Source organism: Pristiophorus japonicus, chromosome 1 (genome assembly GCF_044704955.1).
Source record: "Pristiophorus japonicus isolate sPriJap1 chromosome 1, sPriJap1.hap1, whole genome shotgun sequence".
NCBI lineage: Eukaryota > Metazoa > Chordata > Chondrichthyes > Pristiophoridae > Pristiophorus > Pristiophorus japonicus.
Genome location: NC_091977.1, coordinates 71,398,691 through 71,417,627, shown reverse-complemented (window position 1 = coordinate 71,417,627; position 18,937 = coordinate 71,398,691). Strand labels below are relative to the sequence as shown.

General features: G+C 47.0%; 1 protein-coding gene across 3 annotated transcripts in view; it reads right to left on the bottom strand.

Moving 5' to 3' along the window:
- Positions 1–18,937, bottom strand: part of focad (focadhesin) — a 343,322-nt gene that overhangs the window by 34,966 nt on the left and 289,419 nt on the right. For all 3 annotated transcript variants that reach the window (XM_070881054.1, XM_070881035.1, XM_070881044.1), the window contains one exon: positions 8,135–8,395. In XM_070881054.1, the coding sequence (XP_070737155.1) occupies positions 8,135–8,395 (261 nt within the window). The remainder of the gene's footprint in view (positions 1–8,134; positions 8,396–18,937) is intronic.

The following is an 18,937-nucleotide window of genomic DNA, read 5'->3' as shown; positions in this document are numbered from 1 at the left end:
TGAAAAAGAAGGTACAATGGCTTCACTGCAGAGTGTGATGGATTTGTATAATATGTGGAATTGTATTTATGCTCATGAATAAAAACGTAGGCAATTTATGGGAAACAATGTGGTCGCGGTGGCTACCTTATTAAATAAATAATGTAATTAATTAGTAAATTAGCGTCGGCGGCAGTCGGGAGCAGCGTCGAGGAGGTCCGTTGGTGAGGCCTATAAAAGGCACAGCAGGCACACACAGCCCGGGGCCCAACATGGCGGCAGTCGGGAGCAGCGTTGGAGGTGCGTGGAGAGGTGTGAGTTCCGGGGTCGGCGAGAGGTGAACCGGTGCAGCTACAGGGAGAAGGCAAAAAAGAAGTAGAAAGAAACAGAAAGGTGACGTCACAGCCAAGGGGGTAAGTGATTGGCTGGTGATTGGTGAGTAGTTTTTCTTTTTTCTCTTCGATAACAGTGAGTAAACTTTACCATTATTGTTGCCTATCTAAGGGTTAAGTCATGGCAGGACAGCTCGGTCACGTGTTATGCTCCTCCTGTACCATGTGGGAACTCAGGGACGACTCCAATGTCCCTGACGACTACGTGTGCGGGAAGTGTATCCGTCTCCAGCTCCTGACGGACCGCGTTGCGGAGTTGGAGCTGAGGGTGGATTCAGTCTGGAGCATCCACGATGCCGAGAATGGCGTGAGTAGCACGTGTAGCGAGTTGGTCGTACCGCAGGTGAAGGGTCCACAGCCAGATAGGGAATGGAAGACCAACAGGAAGAGCAGTGCAAGGAAGGTAGTGCAGGGGTCCCCTGTGGTCATCCCCCTGCAAAATAGATACACTGCTTTGAGTACTATTGAGGGGGATGACTCATCAGGGGAGGGCAGCAGCAGCCAAGTTAATGGCACCGTGGCTGGCTCTGTTGCACAGAAGGGCAGGAAAAAGTGTGGGAGAGCAATAGTGATAGGGGATTCAATTGCAAGGGGAATAGATAGGCGTTTCTGCGGCCGCAACCGAGATTCCAGGATGGTATGTTGCCTCCCTGGTGCAAGGGTCAAGGATGTCTCGGAGCGGGTGCAGGACATTCTAAAAAGGGAGGGAGAACAGCCAGTTGTCGTGGTGCATATTGGTACCAACGACATAGGACCTCATCCCTTTTTTTTTTACCTATGAAACGAATTTAAGGAGCTAGGAGCTAAATTAAAAAGTAGGACCTCAAAAGTAGTAATCTCGGGATTGCTACCAGTGCCACGTGCTAGTCAGAGTAGGAATCGCAGGATAGCTCAGATGAATACGTGGCTTGAGCAGTGGTGCAGCAGGGAGGGATTCAAATTCCTGGGGCATTGGAACCGGTTCTGGGGGAGGTGGGACCAGTACAGACCGGACGGTCTGCACCTGGGCAGGACCGGAACCAATGTCCTAGGGGGAGTGTTTGCTAGTGCTGTTGGGGAGGAGTTAAACTAATATGGCAGGGGGATGGGAACCAATGCAGGGAGACAGAGGGAAACAAAAAGGAGACAGAAGCAAAAGACAGAAAGGAGATGAGGAAAAGTGGAGGGCAGAGAAACCCAAGGCAAAGAACAAAAAGGGCCACTGTACACCAAAATTCTAAAAGGACAAAGGGTGTTATAAAAACAAGCCTGAAGGCTTTGTGTCTTAATGCAAGGAGTATCCGTAATAAGATGGATGAATTAACTGTGCAAATAGACGTTAACAAATATGATGTGATTGGGATTACGGAAACGTGGCTCCAAGATGATCAGGGCTGGGAACTCAACATCCAGGGGTATTCAACATTCAGGAAGGATAGAATAAAAGGAAAAGGAGGTGGGGTAGCATTGCTGGTTAAAGAGGAGATTAATGCAATAGTTAGGAAGGACATTAGCTTGGATGATGTGGAATCTATATGGGTAGAGCTGCAGAACACCAAAGGGCAAAAAACGTTAGTGGGAGTTGTGTACAGACCTCCAAACAGTCGTAGTGATGTTGGGGAGGGCATCAAACAGGAAATTAGGGGTGCATGCAATAAGGGTGCAGCAGTTATAATGGGTGACTTTAATATGCACATAGATTGGGCAAACCAAACTGGAAGCAATACGATGGAGGAGGATTTCCTGGAGTGCATAAGGGATGGTTTTCTAGACCAATATGTCGAGGAACCAACTAGGGGGGAGGCCATCTTAGACTGGGTGTTGTGTAATGAGAGAGGATTAATTAGCAATCTCATTGTGCGAGGCCCCTTGGGGAAGAGTGACCATAATATGGTGGAATTCTGCATTAGGATGGAGAATGAAACAGTAAATTCAGAGACCATGGTCCAGAACTTAAAGAAGTGTAACTTTGAAGGTATGAGGCGTGAATTGGCTGGGATAGATTGGCGAATGATACTTAAGGGGTTGACTGTGGATGGGCAATGGCAGACATTTAGAGACCGCATGGATGAACTACAACAATTGTACATCCCTGTCTGGCGTAAAAATAAAAAAGGGAAGGTGGCTCAACCGTGGCTATCAAGGGAAATCAGGGATAGTATTAAAGCCAAGGAAGTGGCATACAAATTGGCCAGAAATAGCAGCGAACCCGGAGGCTGGGAGAAATTTAGAACTCAGCAGAGGAGGACAAAGGGTTTGATTAGGGCAGGGAAAATGGAGTACGAGAAGAAGCTTGCAGGGAACATTAAGACGGATTGCAAAAGTTTCTATAGATATGTAAAGAGAAAAAGGTTAGTAAAGACAAACGTAGGTCTCCTGCAGTCAGAATCAGGGGAAGTCATAACGGAGAACAAAGAAATGGCGACCAATTGAACAAGTACTTTGGTTCGGTATTCACTAAGGAGGACACTAACAACCTTCCGGATATAAAAGGGGTCAGAGGGTCGAGTAAGGAGGAGGAACTGAGGGAAATCCTTATTAGTTGGGAAGTTGTGTTGGGGAAATTGATGGGATTGAAGGCCGATAAATCCCCAGGGCCTGATGGACTGCATCCCAGAGTACTTAAGGAGGTGGCCTTGGAAATAGCGGATGCATTGACAGTCATTTTCCAACATTCCATGGACTCTGGATCAGTTCCTATCGAGTGGAGGGTGGCCAATATAACCCCACTTTTTAAACAAGGAGGGAGAGAGAAAACAGGGAATTATAGACCGGTCAGCCTGACATCGGTAGTGGGTAAAACGATGGAACCAATTATTAAGGATGTCAAAGCAGTGCATTTGGAAAGAGGTGACATTATAGGTCCAAGTCAGCATGGATTTGTGAAAGGGAAATCGTGCTTGACAAATCTTCTGGAATTTTTTGAGAATGTTTCCAGTAGAGTGGACAAAGGAGAACCAATGGATGTGGTATATTTGGACTTTCAGAAGGCTTTCGACAAGGTCCCACACAAGAGATTAATGTGCAAAGTTAAAGCACATGGGATTGGGGGTAGTGTGCTGACGTGGATTGAGAACTGGTTGGCAGACAGGAAGCAAAGAGTAGGAGTAAATGGGGACTTTTCAGAAGGCAGGCGGTGACTAGTGGGGTACCGCAAGGTTCTGTGCTGGGGCCCGAGCTGTTTACACTGTACGTTAATGATTTAGACGAGGGGATTAAATGTAGTATCTCCAAATTTGCGGATGACACTAAGTTGGGTGGCAGTGTGAGGTGCGAGGAGGATGCTATGAGGCTGCAGAGCGACTTGGATAGGTTATGTGAGTGGGCAAATGCATGGCAGATGAAGTATAATGTGGATAAATGTGAGGTTATCCACTTTGGTGGTAAAAACAGAGAGACAGACTATTATCTGAATGGTGACAGATTAGGAAAAGGGAAGGTGCAACGAGACCTGGGTGTCATGGTACATCAGTCATTGAAGGTTGGCATGCAGGTACAGCAGGCGGTTAAGAAAGCAAATGGCATGTTGGCCTTCATAGCGAGGGGATTTGAGTACAGGGGCAGGAAGGTGTTGCTACAGTTGGACAGGGCCTTGGTGAGGCCACACCTGGAGTATGGTGTACAGTTTTGGTCTCCTAACCTGAGGAAGGACATTCTTGCTATTGAGGGAGTGCAGCGAAGGTTCACCAGACTGATTCCCGGGATGGCGGGACTGACATATCAAGAAAGACTGGATCAACTGGGCTTGTATTCACTGGAGTTCAGAAGAATGAGAGGGGACCTCATAGAAACGCTTAAAATTCTGATGGGTTTAGACAGGTTAGATGCAGGAAGAATGTTCCCAATGTTGGGGAAGTCCAGAACCAGGGGTCACAGTCTAAGGATAAGGGGTAAGCCATTTAGGACCGAGATGAGGAGAAACTTCTTCACCCAGAGAGTGGTGAACCTGTGGAATTCTCTACCACAGAAAGTTGTTGAGGCCAATTCACTCAATATATTCAAAAAGGAGTTAGATGTAGTCCTTACTACTAGGGGGATCAAGGGATATGGCGAGAAAGCAGGAAGGGGGTACTGAAGTTGCATGTTCAGCCATGAACACATTGAATGGCGGTGCAGGCTAGAAGGGCCGAATGGCCTAATCCTGCACCTATTTTCTATGTTTCTATAACAGTATGCTTCTGTGTTTGGCCATATACCAAATGCCTGATCTCATCTATTGCATTTGGGGAAGGAGCCAAGCAATGCTCAAACACTCTTCCATCGGAAGGAAAGAAAAAATGTCAAAAGGAAAGCTGAAGCACACGTCCTATTAGCTTGTTACATAGTGGGATTTGTAGAGCCCAACCTCCCGGCAAAATCTAGGGAATAGTGTCTGATGTGCAAAAATCTGAAAAGAAATGTACAGGGTATTGGTGAGGCCGCACCTGGAGTACTGCGTGCAGTTTTGGTCACCTTACTTAAGGAAGGATATACTAGCTTTGGAGGGGGTACATAGACGATTCACTAGGCTGATTCCGGAGATGAGGGGTTACCTTATGATGATAGATTGAGTAGACTGGGTCTTTACTCGTGGAGTTCAGAAGGATGAGGGGTGATCTTATAGAAACATTTAAAATAATGAAAGGGATAGACAAGATAGAGGCAGAGAGGTTGTTTCCACTGGTCGGGGAGATGAGAACGAGGGGGCACAGCCTCAAAATACGGGGGAGCCAATTTAAAACTGAGTTGAGAAGGAATTTCTTCTCCCAGAGGGTTGTGAATCTGTGGAATTCTCTGCCCAAGGAAGCAGTTGAGACTAGCTCATTGAATGTATTCAAGTCAGAGATAGATAGATTTTTAACCAATAAGGGAATTAAGGGTTATGGGGAGCGGGCGGGTAAGTGGAGCTGAATCCACGGCCAGATCAGCCATGATCTTTTTGAATGGCGGAGCAGGCTCGAGGGGCTAGATGGCCTACTCCTGTTCCTAATTCTTATGTTCTTATGTAAAACAGAAAAGATTCTACAGAAAGTCAACCTTCCAATTAAAACAGTGCTTTTAATAATTGGTCAGAGCTCTTTTTACTTGATTCACTTTTAAAGGCTCTACTGACGATAAAACGTATGTAATGCCCATTAAGATTTTCCAGCGCGTTCAAGATTTTCCAGTTTTAAGGTTTGCATCTTTAAGGAATAGTATCAAAGCATAGGCAGTCCCTAGGGATTGAGGATGACTTACTTCCACACGAAAAATGAGTACTCACGTAACTGATGAACTCATTTTAAACAGTGGAAGGTGCCTGTGCGTGAATTCTTTTAACGTGAGGTGACCGTTGCACACCAGCCACCACACGGGCTTGACGGAGCAAGATCTTGGTCCAGTGGCAAGGGGATCCAAGATGACTGGAGACCAGGCTCTGCCGCATGTGTCAATACATACACAGGAATAATATAAGACAGTAATGGATTTCCATTAAGCCATTAAAAGAAAAATAGAGCAAAAGACCAATGAAAATAATTACATTTTTTTCCCATCATATATAGAATTTTAGAAAATAAAATAACTAATTAACCAATTAGGTTAAAAAAAGTTCTTGCCGATTCTGGAGAACAGGTACCATATGGAATCGCTGTATGATAAAACAGAATACAGACATCACCAGAATCATATAAAGTTACAAACAACTAAAACAGGCAAGTGACTGCGAGCTGTAGTGTGATTTAGGTCGACCAGAGCCAACAAGCAGCATCATTGTGAACTGGCTCAACTGGTCAGGTTCACAACTGGCATCAAAACAATATACTACAGCTAATAGCTGTGTTCCTGGTAATATTTATTTTAAAAGGGTCAAAACCATGGCATCCATGTGGAATATTGTGCAAGTGGAAGAAACACATAACTGCAGTATTCTGGAAAAGATTGCTCCACTTGTGACCCGCAGGATTAAAACACACAACCCAGTGTTGTACTTGAATGAAAATAAGCCAGACTGTCCAAGAGCATCCGAATTCCATGATTCACTCACAGGAACTTAAAAACATGGAATTTTTTTACTTCCCCTAGTCTTACCTTCCTTCTACAATCCACAGCTTTTAAAAATGCAAGCTTAGCATTACCTAACCAATAATTTTTTGCTCCTATATTTTTAAATCTTGGTTCTGCTCTTTTCAAGGAAACTGAGCCCTTCACTTAAATTCCTCATCAATAATAAAAGGCCCAACCATTAAGCAGAGTAGCTCCAACCTCTGAGGCTACGAGCGAAGAGATACATACATACCTCTCCTCCACCTTGGCCCTCATCCTTTTCTTCACACACCCTGCACTGCAAACTACAGCCTTTCTCCCATTTATCTACTCCAGCCGTTGTCAAATTCATGTCCTCAACTCCTTCCAAGTCAGTTCCTGGTTAACCAATTCCCACTTCATGGCCATTCCCACCCCTTTCAAAATTTCTGTCATCACTGCCTTTCTTAAAGAATCGGTGATCACTTTATTTCTACTAATCATTGCCCTATTTCAAATCTATTTGTTCTCTCCTAGATCTTTGAACACGCTGTTGCTCAACTGTGCATTCACCTCTCTCGCCATTCCCTGTTCAGGTCCCTCAAATCTGGTTTCTTCCCCATCCACAGGACCTGCATTGCCCTGATCAACATTACCAATATTCTGTTTAGCTGTGACTCACTGTCCCTCCTTAACCTCTGTTCTGCCTTCAATACTATTGATCACTCCATTCTTCTTCACTGCCTCTCTTCTGGGATCCATCTCTATGGTACCATCTTTTGATTCTATTCACAGTTGCCTCAAATATTTCTCTTTTCATGCCCAAACTATCACCCTCGGTAGTTTCTGGTTCCATCTTTGATCGCCTATTGATCACTTACATGCTCGTGCTGCAGCTTTGTGGCATTATTAGTTACTAGAAAACTCTACCTCATCCCTACTGTGACTACCCATGACTGTTTCCAACTGCTTGGCTGATATGAAATCCTAGATAAGTCAGAACTCAACATATCAGTAATATCCATTTTGGCTTCCACTAATATCTACATTTCCTGGCTGCCCTCTCAAGCCAAATCTGGTGGTACATGTCTTTGGCATTCATTCTGATCCCGATTTGAGATTTTTATTCCACAACCAGGCCATTGCTAAGATCACCTTTTTGCCCATCCAAAATGCTGTTTGCTTATATGCCTACCTCTAATCACTGCTGCTGAAATCTTAATCCAGTTTGAGGATTGATTTCTCGAATGCTTTCTTCAATGGTCCTCCTACCTCCAGACTTTAGTTCATCCAGAATTCTGTGGCCTGTATTTTTTCCAGATAGAAGATCCTGTACATTTCATCACCCCAATCCTTGCCAATCTCTAGTGGCTCCCTGTGCTTCAGCAGATCACCTTTTAAGATTTTCATTCTTTTCTTCAAATCCTTCCATGGTCTTTCACCACCCAAACTAAGCCATCTTCTCTGGTTACATATCCCTGATCTTAACCTCTGCTTTTCTGATCGCAGATTACTGCTTATTCCTCACGCCATCTGTGCCACCATTGAAAGTTGATCACTCAGTCACTACATTGACTGCCCTCTGAAATTCTCTCTCATAACTACTTTAACTAGATACCTTCCTCTCTCTGCCTTCAAAAGCCCCCTATAAACCCATCCGTTTGTGCCTTCAGTCTCCTCTCCCCACGCCCCAAATTTCTGCCCTTCTCCTGATAGGTATCCTTCTCACCAGCTTGTTGAGTGCTTTGAGATGTTTTTATGTAAGGTGCCATAAATCTGTTGCTGTTGCAGAAAAAGTTTACCTGGATTTTGTTAGGCAGCATCTCAAAAATTTTCTCAACACTTCTGCACAATATGCCCCAGCTATGCTGCACTTGATTGGGAACCTTCATCGCTTCATTCAGACCTTGTAAAACAGAATGACAAAGTTCTGGGCTTTTCTGCCTGTTTTCTGATGTGAAGTACTGAATTGCAAGGACTTCAACAAACGTCTGAAGTTTATCCTCTGGCACATGTTTCATCCAGGAAGCAAGCGATGTAAAGAGGTATTTTCTCGTCTCCAGCTGCAGGCAAAAAAGTATAGAATATAAAACTGCATTTAAATGAAGTCGTTACTGGCAGAGTGAAGGAGTTTACATTTATTATATATTTTGTAGATCTCGTGCAATTTCTCACTAAGTTGAATGATGCATTGCTTTATAAGGATAGCAGTGATATACCTTGTAATACACAGTGTAATATTCTACTGCTACAGTGAAGCTGTGCATCGTAAACAGTGATTGGGGTCTTGATAGTTTATTTACCATCAGGCGATAGGTTTGGCTTCGTCTTTTTAAAGTGTAATTGGTAAAGTTATTTAAAAGGCTACAGACATTGTGGTTCAGTATTACCTATTCCTGAAGAGTAACTTTATTTTGTTTATAACTTTTTTATTAAAGGTATGATACAGAAATGTGACTGACAGAAAAGTGTAAGAGACAGGAAATGTATGCTAGACATACTGGGGGAGAATTTGAGGCTTTCCGTCCAGTAGAAATAGGCAGTAGTACCCCAAAAATGGTGGGGAACGACTTAGTGTTCCATTCCTACTGGAATCTTCCCTGGGCTTACCCTGGGTGGCCAGAGTATCCATATGAGTCAGGTAATATGGGCCTTTCAATATGCAAATTGGGGGCAGAAGCATACAAAGGTCCCATTTTCTATTTTAGGACAGTACTGGGCTGATCTTGCACCATGCACACTGCACCTGGTCTAGTTGAAGAGCAGCCTAATGTTAAGTTTTACTGTATTTTGTCAGGCTGGGAGGAGCAGAAGTGCTCCTCGGGGCTCCACAAAAACAGCCCGGACAACTGTCCCTTCGTGTTCCCCTTCCCCGCCCCGAGATCAGATCCCATTCCCATGGACTAACCTTACTCCAGGCCGAGCAGCCTGATATTCTGACGGCCTGGAGCGGTGGGCTGCCATGGTTGATTGTATTCTGCCAGCGGTTGAATGCAAATGAAACCTGGCCCTTAAAATGGACCAAGCCTCTCGCCCAGACTACTGGGCGACCAGTGCACACACTCCACTGGCCGGCTATCCAAAGTCCACACGGGGCAAAATCTATCGAACTGTTTTTATTACACTAACAATTCTTCTTCTAATAAAGTTGAGGTGTGTCGTTTTTTTTTAAGGCTCCAAGGTTTAATTGCTGTTAAATAAACACTGGGGGGTTTATATAGTGGACCATTAGTGGAGTGAGGTCCCGAAATTGGTGGACATACCGCCGAGAAATGGGCAGACGATCAATTTCGGCCCCTGAGACTGTTAAGTAAATACTGGGTGAGTCCATACAGATTTCAATGAGGAAGTTGCAGAAATCCTGGCTCTGGTCTTTCTGGAGAGTTCCTCAGTTTCTTTATACTTTTCTTTGACATGTGACACAGAAGTTTGAGTGTGACAAGTGAATTATGATAGGCAGGAAATGTATGGTAAACATGCATAAGAGTTTCTACAAGTATGTAAAAAAGGAGAGAGTAGCAAATGTAAACATTGGACCCTTAGAGACTGAGTCAGGAGAAATTATCATGGGGAAAAAGGAAATGGCAGAAACGTTAAACAAATATTTTGTACCTGTTTTCACAGTAGATGACACAAAAAGCATACCAAAATGGTGGGGAACCAAGGGTCTAATGAAGGTGAGGAACTTAATGTAATTAATATAAGTAGAGAAAAAGTACTAGAGAAGCTAATGGGATTAAACGCCGATAAATTCCCTGGACCCGACGACCTACATCCTAGGGTTTTAAAAGGAGGTGGATGCATTGGTTTCGACCTTCCAAAACTCCCTACGCGCCAAACTTGGTACACTCGTTGCCCGCTGCTGCCGAGTTTTTTGGGTGGTCACCCCTCGATGCCAGTGTCCTCTCGGCCTCCCGCCGGTGGGAGGGGAGGACCGCTGGGAACCGCCTGCTGACGTCCGCTAGCGCGCAAGGCGAGTAAGTGTCCTCCCGCCCGATGAGCTGCCAGTTTGCTCCAGGCGGGAGTCGGCGGCAGCAGGGGGAAGGACTACTGCGTGGAGGCAAGTCTAACCCCAATGGGTAAGTATGAAGTTAGTAAACTTTGTTTTTTTTAAAAAACAGCGATTCAGGTGGATGGGGTCCCCTGAAGGTTTTCCAGTGCTTTTTGTTTGGTGTAAATTTTTATTTTTATATGAGTTCCTGACTCAATCCTCAGGGGCACTTTGGCAGGGATTGCATTTGCCGCTGAGATTGGGAGCTCCCACCTGCTGCCGCCCACATTCACTGCGTAAATTGTTTTTTTGCCGCCAGGCGGTCTTTGCAGATCTTTGAGGAATCTCAATGCCGAAGTACAGCCAGGTTCCTTGGTGGTCCTTTGGGCGGCACGTGAGCAGGCCTTAGCTTTGACCAAGTTCGGGCCCCTAGATTCTAGAACGGTCCCAGCAGATTGGAAGGTAGCAAATGTAACACCGCTATTCAGAAAGGAGGGAGAGAGAAAACAGGGAACTACAGGCCAGTTAGCCTGTCATCAGTCGTCGGGAAAATGCTGGAACCCATTGTTAAGGAAGTGGCATCAGGGCACTTAGAAAATCATAACAGGATTAGGCAGAGTCAACATGGTTTTATGAAAAGGAAATTATGCTTGACAATTTATTGTGGTTTTTGAGGATGTAACTAGCAGGGTAAAGGGGAACCAGTATATTTGGATTTCCAAAAGGCATTTGATAAGGTGCCACATAAAAAGGTTATTACACAAGGGCACATGGGGTTCGGGATAATGTAATAACAAGGATAGATGATTGGTTAACAGACAGAAAACGGAGAGTACAATATACATAGATGACCTGGAAGAGGGGACAGAGTGTAGTGTAACAAAATTTGCAGATGACACAAAGATTAGTGGGAAAGCAGGTTGTGTAGAGGATACAGAGAGGCTGCAAAGAGATTTAGATAGGTTAAGCGAATGGGCTAAGGTTTGGCAGATGGAATACAATGTCGGAAAGTGTGAGGTCATCCACCTTGGGAAAAAAAAAAACAGTAAAAGGGAATATTATTTGAATGGGGAGAAATTACAACATGCTGCGGTACAGAGGGACCTGGGGGTCCTTGTGCATGAAACTCTTTTGGAGTAAACAAAAACATTAAACCGTGGCCCCCCGATCTGGGGGACGCACCAAACATTTACAACGCCTTTTTTTTTGTGGGCACTAAAATAATATTATTTTCCTAAGTGCCCCCTATAAAAGGGGAAGGGGACACTAAAAAACACCGGCAATTAAAACAAATTAAACTTTAAAACATAAAATCAAATTAAAATTTGGTTGCCGGGCGTGACTATGCACTCCAGTCCCTCCGGTGCCCACCTCTCGCGGAAGGCCGCGAGCATACCGGTGGACAAAAAGTTAGTTTGCAGGTGCAGCAGGTAATCAGGAAGGCGAATGGAATGTTGGCCTTCATTGCGAGAGGGATGGAGTACAAAAGCAGGGAGGTCCTGCTGCAACTGTACAGGTTATTGGTGAGGCCACACCTGGAGTACTGCGTGCAGTTTTGGTCACCTTACTTAAGGAAGGATATACTAGCTTTGGAGGGGGTACAGAGACGATTCACTCGGCTGATTCCGGAGATGAGGGGGTTACCTTATGATGATAGATTGAGTAGACTGGGTCTTTACTCGTTGGAGTTCAGAAGGATGATGGGTGATCTTATAGAAACATTTAAAATAATGAAAGGGATAGACAAGATAGAGGCAGAGAGGTTGTTTCCACTGGTCGGGGAGACTAGAACTAGGGGGCACAGCCTCAAAATAAGGGGGAGCCAATTTAAAACCGAGTTGAGAAGGAATTGCTTCTCCCAGAGGGTTGTGAATCTGTGGAATTCTCTGCCCAAGGAAACAGTTAAGGCCAGCTCATTGAATGCATTCAAGTCACAGATAGATAGATTTTTAACCAATAAGGGAATTAAGGGTTATGGGGAGTGGGCGGGTAAGTGGAGCTGAGTCCACGGCCATTGATCTTGTTGAATGGTGGAGCAGGCTCGAGGGGCTAGATGGCCTACTCCTGTTCCTAATTCTTATGTTCTTATGTAGTAGGGATAAACAGGTCTTTTTCAGGTTGGCAGGCTGTAACTTGTGGGGTGCCGCAAGGATCAGTGCTGGGGCCTCAGCTATTTACAATCTATATTAATGACCTAGATGAAAGGACCATATATCCACGTTGGCTGACGATACAAAGCTGGGTAAGCTGTGAGGAGAACACAAAGGGCTGGATTTTTGGCTATTTGCGTTTTCGCCCCTTTCTAGGCGCAATGCACGGCGGAGCCAAAAACTTAGCGTCGGGTTAACAGTAGCGCCAGAGCAAGGAACTTTTGCCTAGTGAAAGTTCACGAGGAGCGTTAGCGTTAAAGTGTGTGGTGCAATGCCGAAGTTGTGTGCCGGAGCCGAAAGTTTCAGCACTGAAAAAATCTGCTGTTCTGCACATGCGCAATTTTTTTTTCTTCCTGCGCTTCTGGTCTAGTCTCCCGTCACAAACGCTATTGCAGGGTCCGGGCGCACGCATGGTCAGTACAACTGGGGCTGAATCAGCCATTTTACATTTGGATTTTGATCATGGAGGACGACGATTCCAGACAGCGTGCCTGGTGATTCAGCCATGAGGCTAATGAAGCTCTAGTGAGGGCTGTGGAAAGAAGATGGCAGGAGTTGCAACTTCGGGGTGGATCTAGACCACTGCCATCGATATTTAAAAGGATTTGGAGGCAAATCGCTGAGGAAGTCTCTGCCTCAGACACTGTGACCAGGACTGGCACACAGTGCCTACAGAAGTTTAATGATCTGACAAAGGTCATTAGAGTGAGTACAATTTTAATTCATGCACTCCTTCATTACTTCAATTATAAATCTGACACTATTTGTTCTCGTGCTGTTACTATTTCTCAGCACTCTGTGGGTTACCTCCTAAAATGCATGACACATAGGTAGGCTTACTTTGGCACCCTATTTGACATGAATGATCTTTACATATTATTAAGATTGCTTCCCGAGATCTCATAAAAAGGCTCCCCACTTCAATGTCCTCCTGATGAACCATGTGAACTTCCAAGGCCATTAAACAGAGGACTCTATTATATTCAGACAGTATGGTATAAGTGCTTTCGTGGCTGTCTGTGCCACAAGAGCAGATGGACCCTCTTGTAACTATTCCCATTTTCATCTTTGCAGGCAAAGAAGTCTCATAATTGCCGCGAGCAGGTGCGGACAAGCGGCGGTCCGTCAGACCCCGCCACTCATCGACATTGAGAAGAGAGTGGCAGGCGCATCGGTGTCATGGGTCGGGCAGCTGCCACTGGGGGCGCTGAGCGCCGCTCAGAAAATGAGGGCAAGTCCTGCACACTCCCTGGGATAGGTAGGGGCAATGTCCTGTACACTCCCTGGGATAGGTAGGGGCAATGTCCTGTACACTCCCTGGGATAGGTTGGGGCGATGTCCTACACACTCCCTGGGATAGGTTGTGGCAATGTCCTGCACACTCCCTGGGATAGGTTGGGGCAATGTGCTACACACTCCCTGGGATAGGTAGGGGCAATGTCCTGTACACTCCCTGGGATAGGTAGGGGCAATGTCCTGTACACTCCCTGGGATAGGTTGGGGCAATGTGCTACACACTCCCTGGGATAGGTTGGGGCAATGTCCTGCACACTCCCTGGGATAGGTTGGGGCAATGTGCTACACACTCCCTGGGATAGGTTGGGGCAATGTCCTGTACACTCCCTGGGATAGGTTGTGGCAATGTCCTGCACACTCCCTGGGATAGGTTGGGGCAATGTGCTACACACTCCCTGGGATAGGTTGGGGCAATGTCCTGTACACTCCCTGGGATAGGTTGTGGCAATGTCCTGCACACTCCCTGGGATAGGTTGGGGCAATGTCCTGCACACTCCCTGGGATAGGTTGGGGCAATGTCCTGTACACTCCCTGGGATAGGTTGTGGCAATGTCCTGTACACTCCCTGGGATAGGTTGTGGCAATGTCCTGCACACTCCCTGGGATAGGTTGTGGCAATGTCCTGCACACTCCCTGGGATAGGTTGGGGCAATGTCCTACACACTCCCTGGGATAGGTTGGGGCAATGTCCTACACACTCCCTGGGATAGGTTGGGGCAATGTGCTACACACTCCCTGGGATAGGTTGGGGCAATGTCCTGTACACTCCCTGGGATAGGTTGGGGCAATGTCCTGTACACTCCCTGGGATAGGTTGGGGCAATGTGCTACACACTCCCTGGGATAGGTTGGGGCAATGTCCTGTACACTCCCTGGGATAGGTTGGGGCAATGTGCTACACACTCCCTGGGATAGGTTGGGGCGATGTCCTACACACTCCCTGGGATAGGTTGTGGCAATGTCCTGTACACTCCTTGCGATAGGTTGGGGCGATGTCCTACACACTCCCTGGGATAGGTTGTGGCAATGTCCTGTACACTCCTTGGGATAGGTTGGGGCGATGTCCTGTACACTCCTTGGGATAGGTTGTGGCAATGTCCTGTACACTCCTTGGGATAGGTTGGGGCAATGTCCTGTACACTCCTTGGGATAGGTTGGGGCAATGTCCTACACACTCCCTGGGATAGGTTGGGGCGAAGTCCTACACACTCCCTGGGATAGGTAGGGGCAATGTCCTGTACACTCCTTGGGATAGGTTGGGGCAATGTCCTACACACTCCCTGGGATAGGTTGGGGCAATGTCCTGTACACTCCATGGGATAGGTTGGGGCAATGTCCTGTACACTCCTTGGGATAGGTTGTGGCAATGTCCTGTACACTCCTTGGGATAGGTTGGGGCAATGTCCTGTACACTCCTTGGGATAGGTTGGGGCAATGTCCTACACACTCCCTGGGATAGGTTGGGGCGAAGTCCTACACACTCCCTGGGATAGGTAGGGGCAATGTCCTGTACACTCCTTGGGATAGGTTGGGGCAATGTCCTACACACTCCCTGGGATAGGTTGGGGCGATGTCCTACACACTCCCTGGGATAGGCTGGGGCAATGTCCTGCACACTCCCTGGGATAGGTTGGGGCGATGTCCTACACACTCCCTGGGATAGGTTGGGGCAATGTCCTGTACACTCCATGGGATAGGTTGGGGCAATGTCCTGCACACTCCATGGGATAGGCTGGGGCAATGTCCTGCACACTCCCTGGGATAGGTTCGGGCAATGTCCTGCAGTGTCTCTGAACTAGATATAATGGAGTAGGGGTGGTCCTTCAAATGAGCCTGTGCTATGCACCTGCCCCCTCCCTTGCTGCTCACCACTTGTCTGTTGCTTTCTTCTTCCAGATGACCAACCACAGGGACCCCTCAAGGGACCCCTCCACATCAGGCCATCGTCTGGAGGAGGAGGAAGAGGAGGATACCGATGAGCCGACTCCGAAGCAGCATCTGTCCACCCGTTCCACCATCAGCACTCAGCTCCTCTGAGGACGACGCGACTTTCGCGGGGTTCGACAAAATAAGAGACTCCTGGGACTTGTGGCGTGCAGCAATGCAGTGCTGGGGTTGACTCCCACATGCCATCTCTCCGGAGGGTGAGTCGACAAAGTTGTTCTGCTGAGAGACAGGCAGATGTGGAACTGGACATGGTGGGAATGTCCAGGGAGAGCATTCAGGTCAGCCGTCAGCTCCTTGATGTCTTGGTAGGATTCCCGCTAGCATCGACAGTCTGAAAGCGACCATTCCGGAGGCAAGGTCGCAGATTGTCGGTGGGAGCCGTGATACCAGTGAGGCCATCAATGGCCACACAAGGCTGGCGGCCTCCAGCAGTGACAGTGGAGTCCCGGAGAGTGTGGCGCGAGCCCTTGCAGAATATGGCGCATCACAGGCACAAGCTCTGCTTCATCTTGGGCAGGTAATGCAGTCCATGCCTGCTGCCATAATCCCTGCATTCCCCACTGTCACACCCAAACCATCTGTGACTGGCGACGCCGATGAAGAGGCTAGCCAGTCAGAAGCCGGGCCTTCCACGCCGCGAGCTGTTCCAGTGCGTTCCCAGACGGCGTCTCCCTTGTCTCTCCCAACACAGCAGCACTCAAGCAGCCTTAAAGTGGCACCAAGATGGTGTACAGTGAGTAGGAGCAGTAGGCAAGGGAGGGTGATAAGAAGGGGAGCAAAAGACAGTGGGAAAAAATAGTGGGGCAGGATATGATGTTGCTGCATTATGTTGTTGATGCTGGATGCATTGTATTTTTATGTTACAGTATTATGTTACAGATCATGTTAAAAGATCACACTGGATTATGTTGCTGATAATGTTGTTGAATTATCACACTGTTGGATACAGCTCATTTTATTTAATTTACGTCTCACAATAAAGGTTCCAAAGTTTACAATGTTTAATACATTTTTTGTTCACCTTAACCATTCCTGTATAATGTCCCATTTGCAGAATAAGAGGGGGAATAGTCAACATGGTGGGATAGAGTGGGCAGGCAACGCTCAAATGTGCCGTTCACTCTTCAAGCAATGTGTTCAATTATGAGCCGCTGATGAAAGGCTTTTGCAGCGGCAAAATCTCCACGATGCCTCCCTTGTGGTTGTGGTGAACCATGGGTTCTTTGCCAGGCTCCTCGTCCTCGTCTTCCTCCTCCTCCTCCACCGCCGCCCCCCCCCACCCCCTCTCCTGAGGTGGTTCTGTAGTTTCCAGTGGCAATTCCTGTCCCCGCTTGATGGCTAAGTTGTGTAGCATGCAGCACACCACAATAAATTCAGCGACCTGCTGAGGGGAGTATTGGAAGCAGCCTCCAGAATGGTCCAGGTATCGGAAGCGCTGCTTGAGCACTCCAATTGTCTGTTCCACGATGTTGCTTGTAGCTGCAAGGCTCTCATTATAGCGATACTTGACTTCTGTCTGCAGATTCCGGAGGCGGGGGGGGGGTCAAGAGCCAGGTGGCGAGGTCAGAACCGTTGTCCCTGAGCATCCAGCTCTGGCCTTGTGGTTGACGCTGGAACATGCGTGAGACACTGCTCTCATGCAAGATGAAAGCATCATGGATGCTCCCTGGATATTGGGCATTGACTGCCATGATGCGCTGAGTACGGTCGCAAACTATCTGTACGTTCAGGGAGTGGAATCCCTTTCGGTTTCAGAAAATCTCTGCATTCTGTAAAGGCGCTCGCAGGTCAATGTGCGTACAGTCAAGGGCACCCTGCACCTGGGGAAGTCAACAAATTGTCTAAAACCTACAGCCCTCTCATTTTAGGAAGTTTATGAAGTCCATTCTGTATGCATACAGTGCATTAAGTCATCTGGCGAATGCAGCAATGTGTAGCATGCTACGAGATGGAGCATATGTCCCCTGCTGATGTCTGAAAGGAGCCGGAGGCATAGAAGGCAAGTGCTGCAGTCACCTTCACCCTGAGCAGTGTAGTCCTGTTGCCGCTAATAGGCTGTAGGTCTGCCTATAGGAGCTGGCATTTCTCTGTGACCACCTCGTTCGGAAGCGCAGCCTTCTAATGCACTGTGTCTCAGAGAGCTGGACGTATGAGCGATGTTCCCTGCAAACTCGTGAGGGGTAAGGCCTCCTCCCCATACGTCTGCGACCTCTTCGATTACGTTGCAAATGATCAACAATAAGCCTTCTTCCAGATTGAAGCCATATGGATAATAGCAGCCAGGATTACTGACACTCGACCTAGCATGGCCCCCATCTTTTAAAATATCCTTTATAAAACAAAATAGAAACTCATAAACTTCACAATCAAAAATATGTAATAATGCGGCGTTCTTCTCCCAATCTTTTTAATCACTCAGAGCTGCGACATTCTCCTCCGCTTTCAACATGGCGCCATTGGCACCTGGTGCGCGCGGCTGTTATTTCTCGGGTGGACGCTAAATTGAGCGAAATGCTCGAAAGTTCCGCCTGGGGGCGCGAGCGCAGCGATGCACAATGATTTAGGTCATCCCAACGGTCAAAACAGTGGCGGGGTGGTAAGTTTTAGCACCGCCGCAAAACCATTGCCGAAAGTTCCGCCTGGGCACAAAATCTTGTGCACCTCGTTTCACGCCCAGAAAATAATTTTTCCACCCCGTCGAGATGCTAAATGGGATGCAAATCAGCTGAAAATCCAGCTCAAGAGTCTGAAAAGGAATATAGATAGACTAAGTGAGTGAGCAATAAGGTGGCTGATACATAGTTACATGCACAGCACAGAAACAGGCCATTTGGCCCAACTCGTCTGTGCTGGTGTTTATTGCTCCACACAAGCCTCCTCCCATTCCATCTGACTCACCTTCAGCATATCTTGCTGTTCCTCCCTCTCTCTCGAACTTCTCTAGTTACCTTTTGAAAACATCCAAGCAACTTTCCACAACCACTCCCTGTGTAATGAGTTCCACACCCTCCTCATTTCCCGCATTAGATTTACAAGTGACTATCTTGTATCTATGGCCCCGAGTTTCGGATTAAACAAGTGGCTACACCCTCAGATTCCCAATTTGCGAAATTTAAATAGGTTTATACTACTACATATATTTTGTAGATAAGAACCAAAGATGAAACATACAAGATTCTGGGGGATTGACAGGGTAGATGCTGAGAGGTTGTTTCCCCTGGC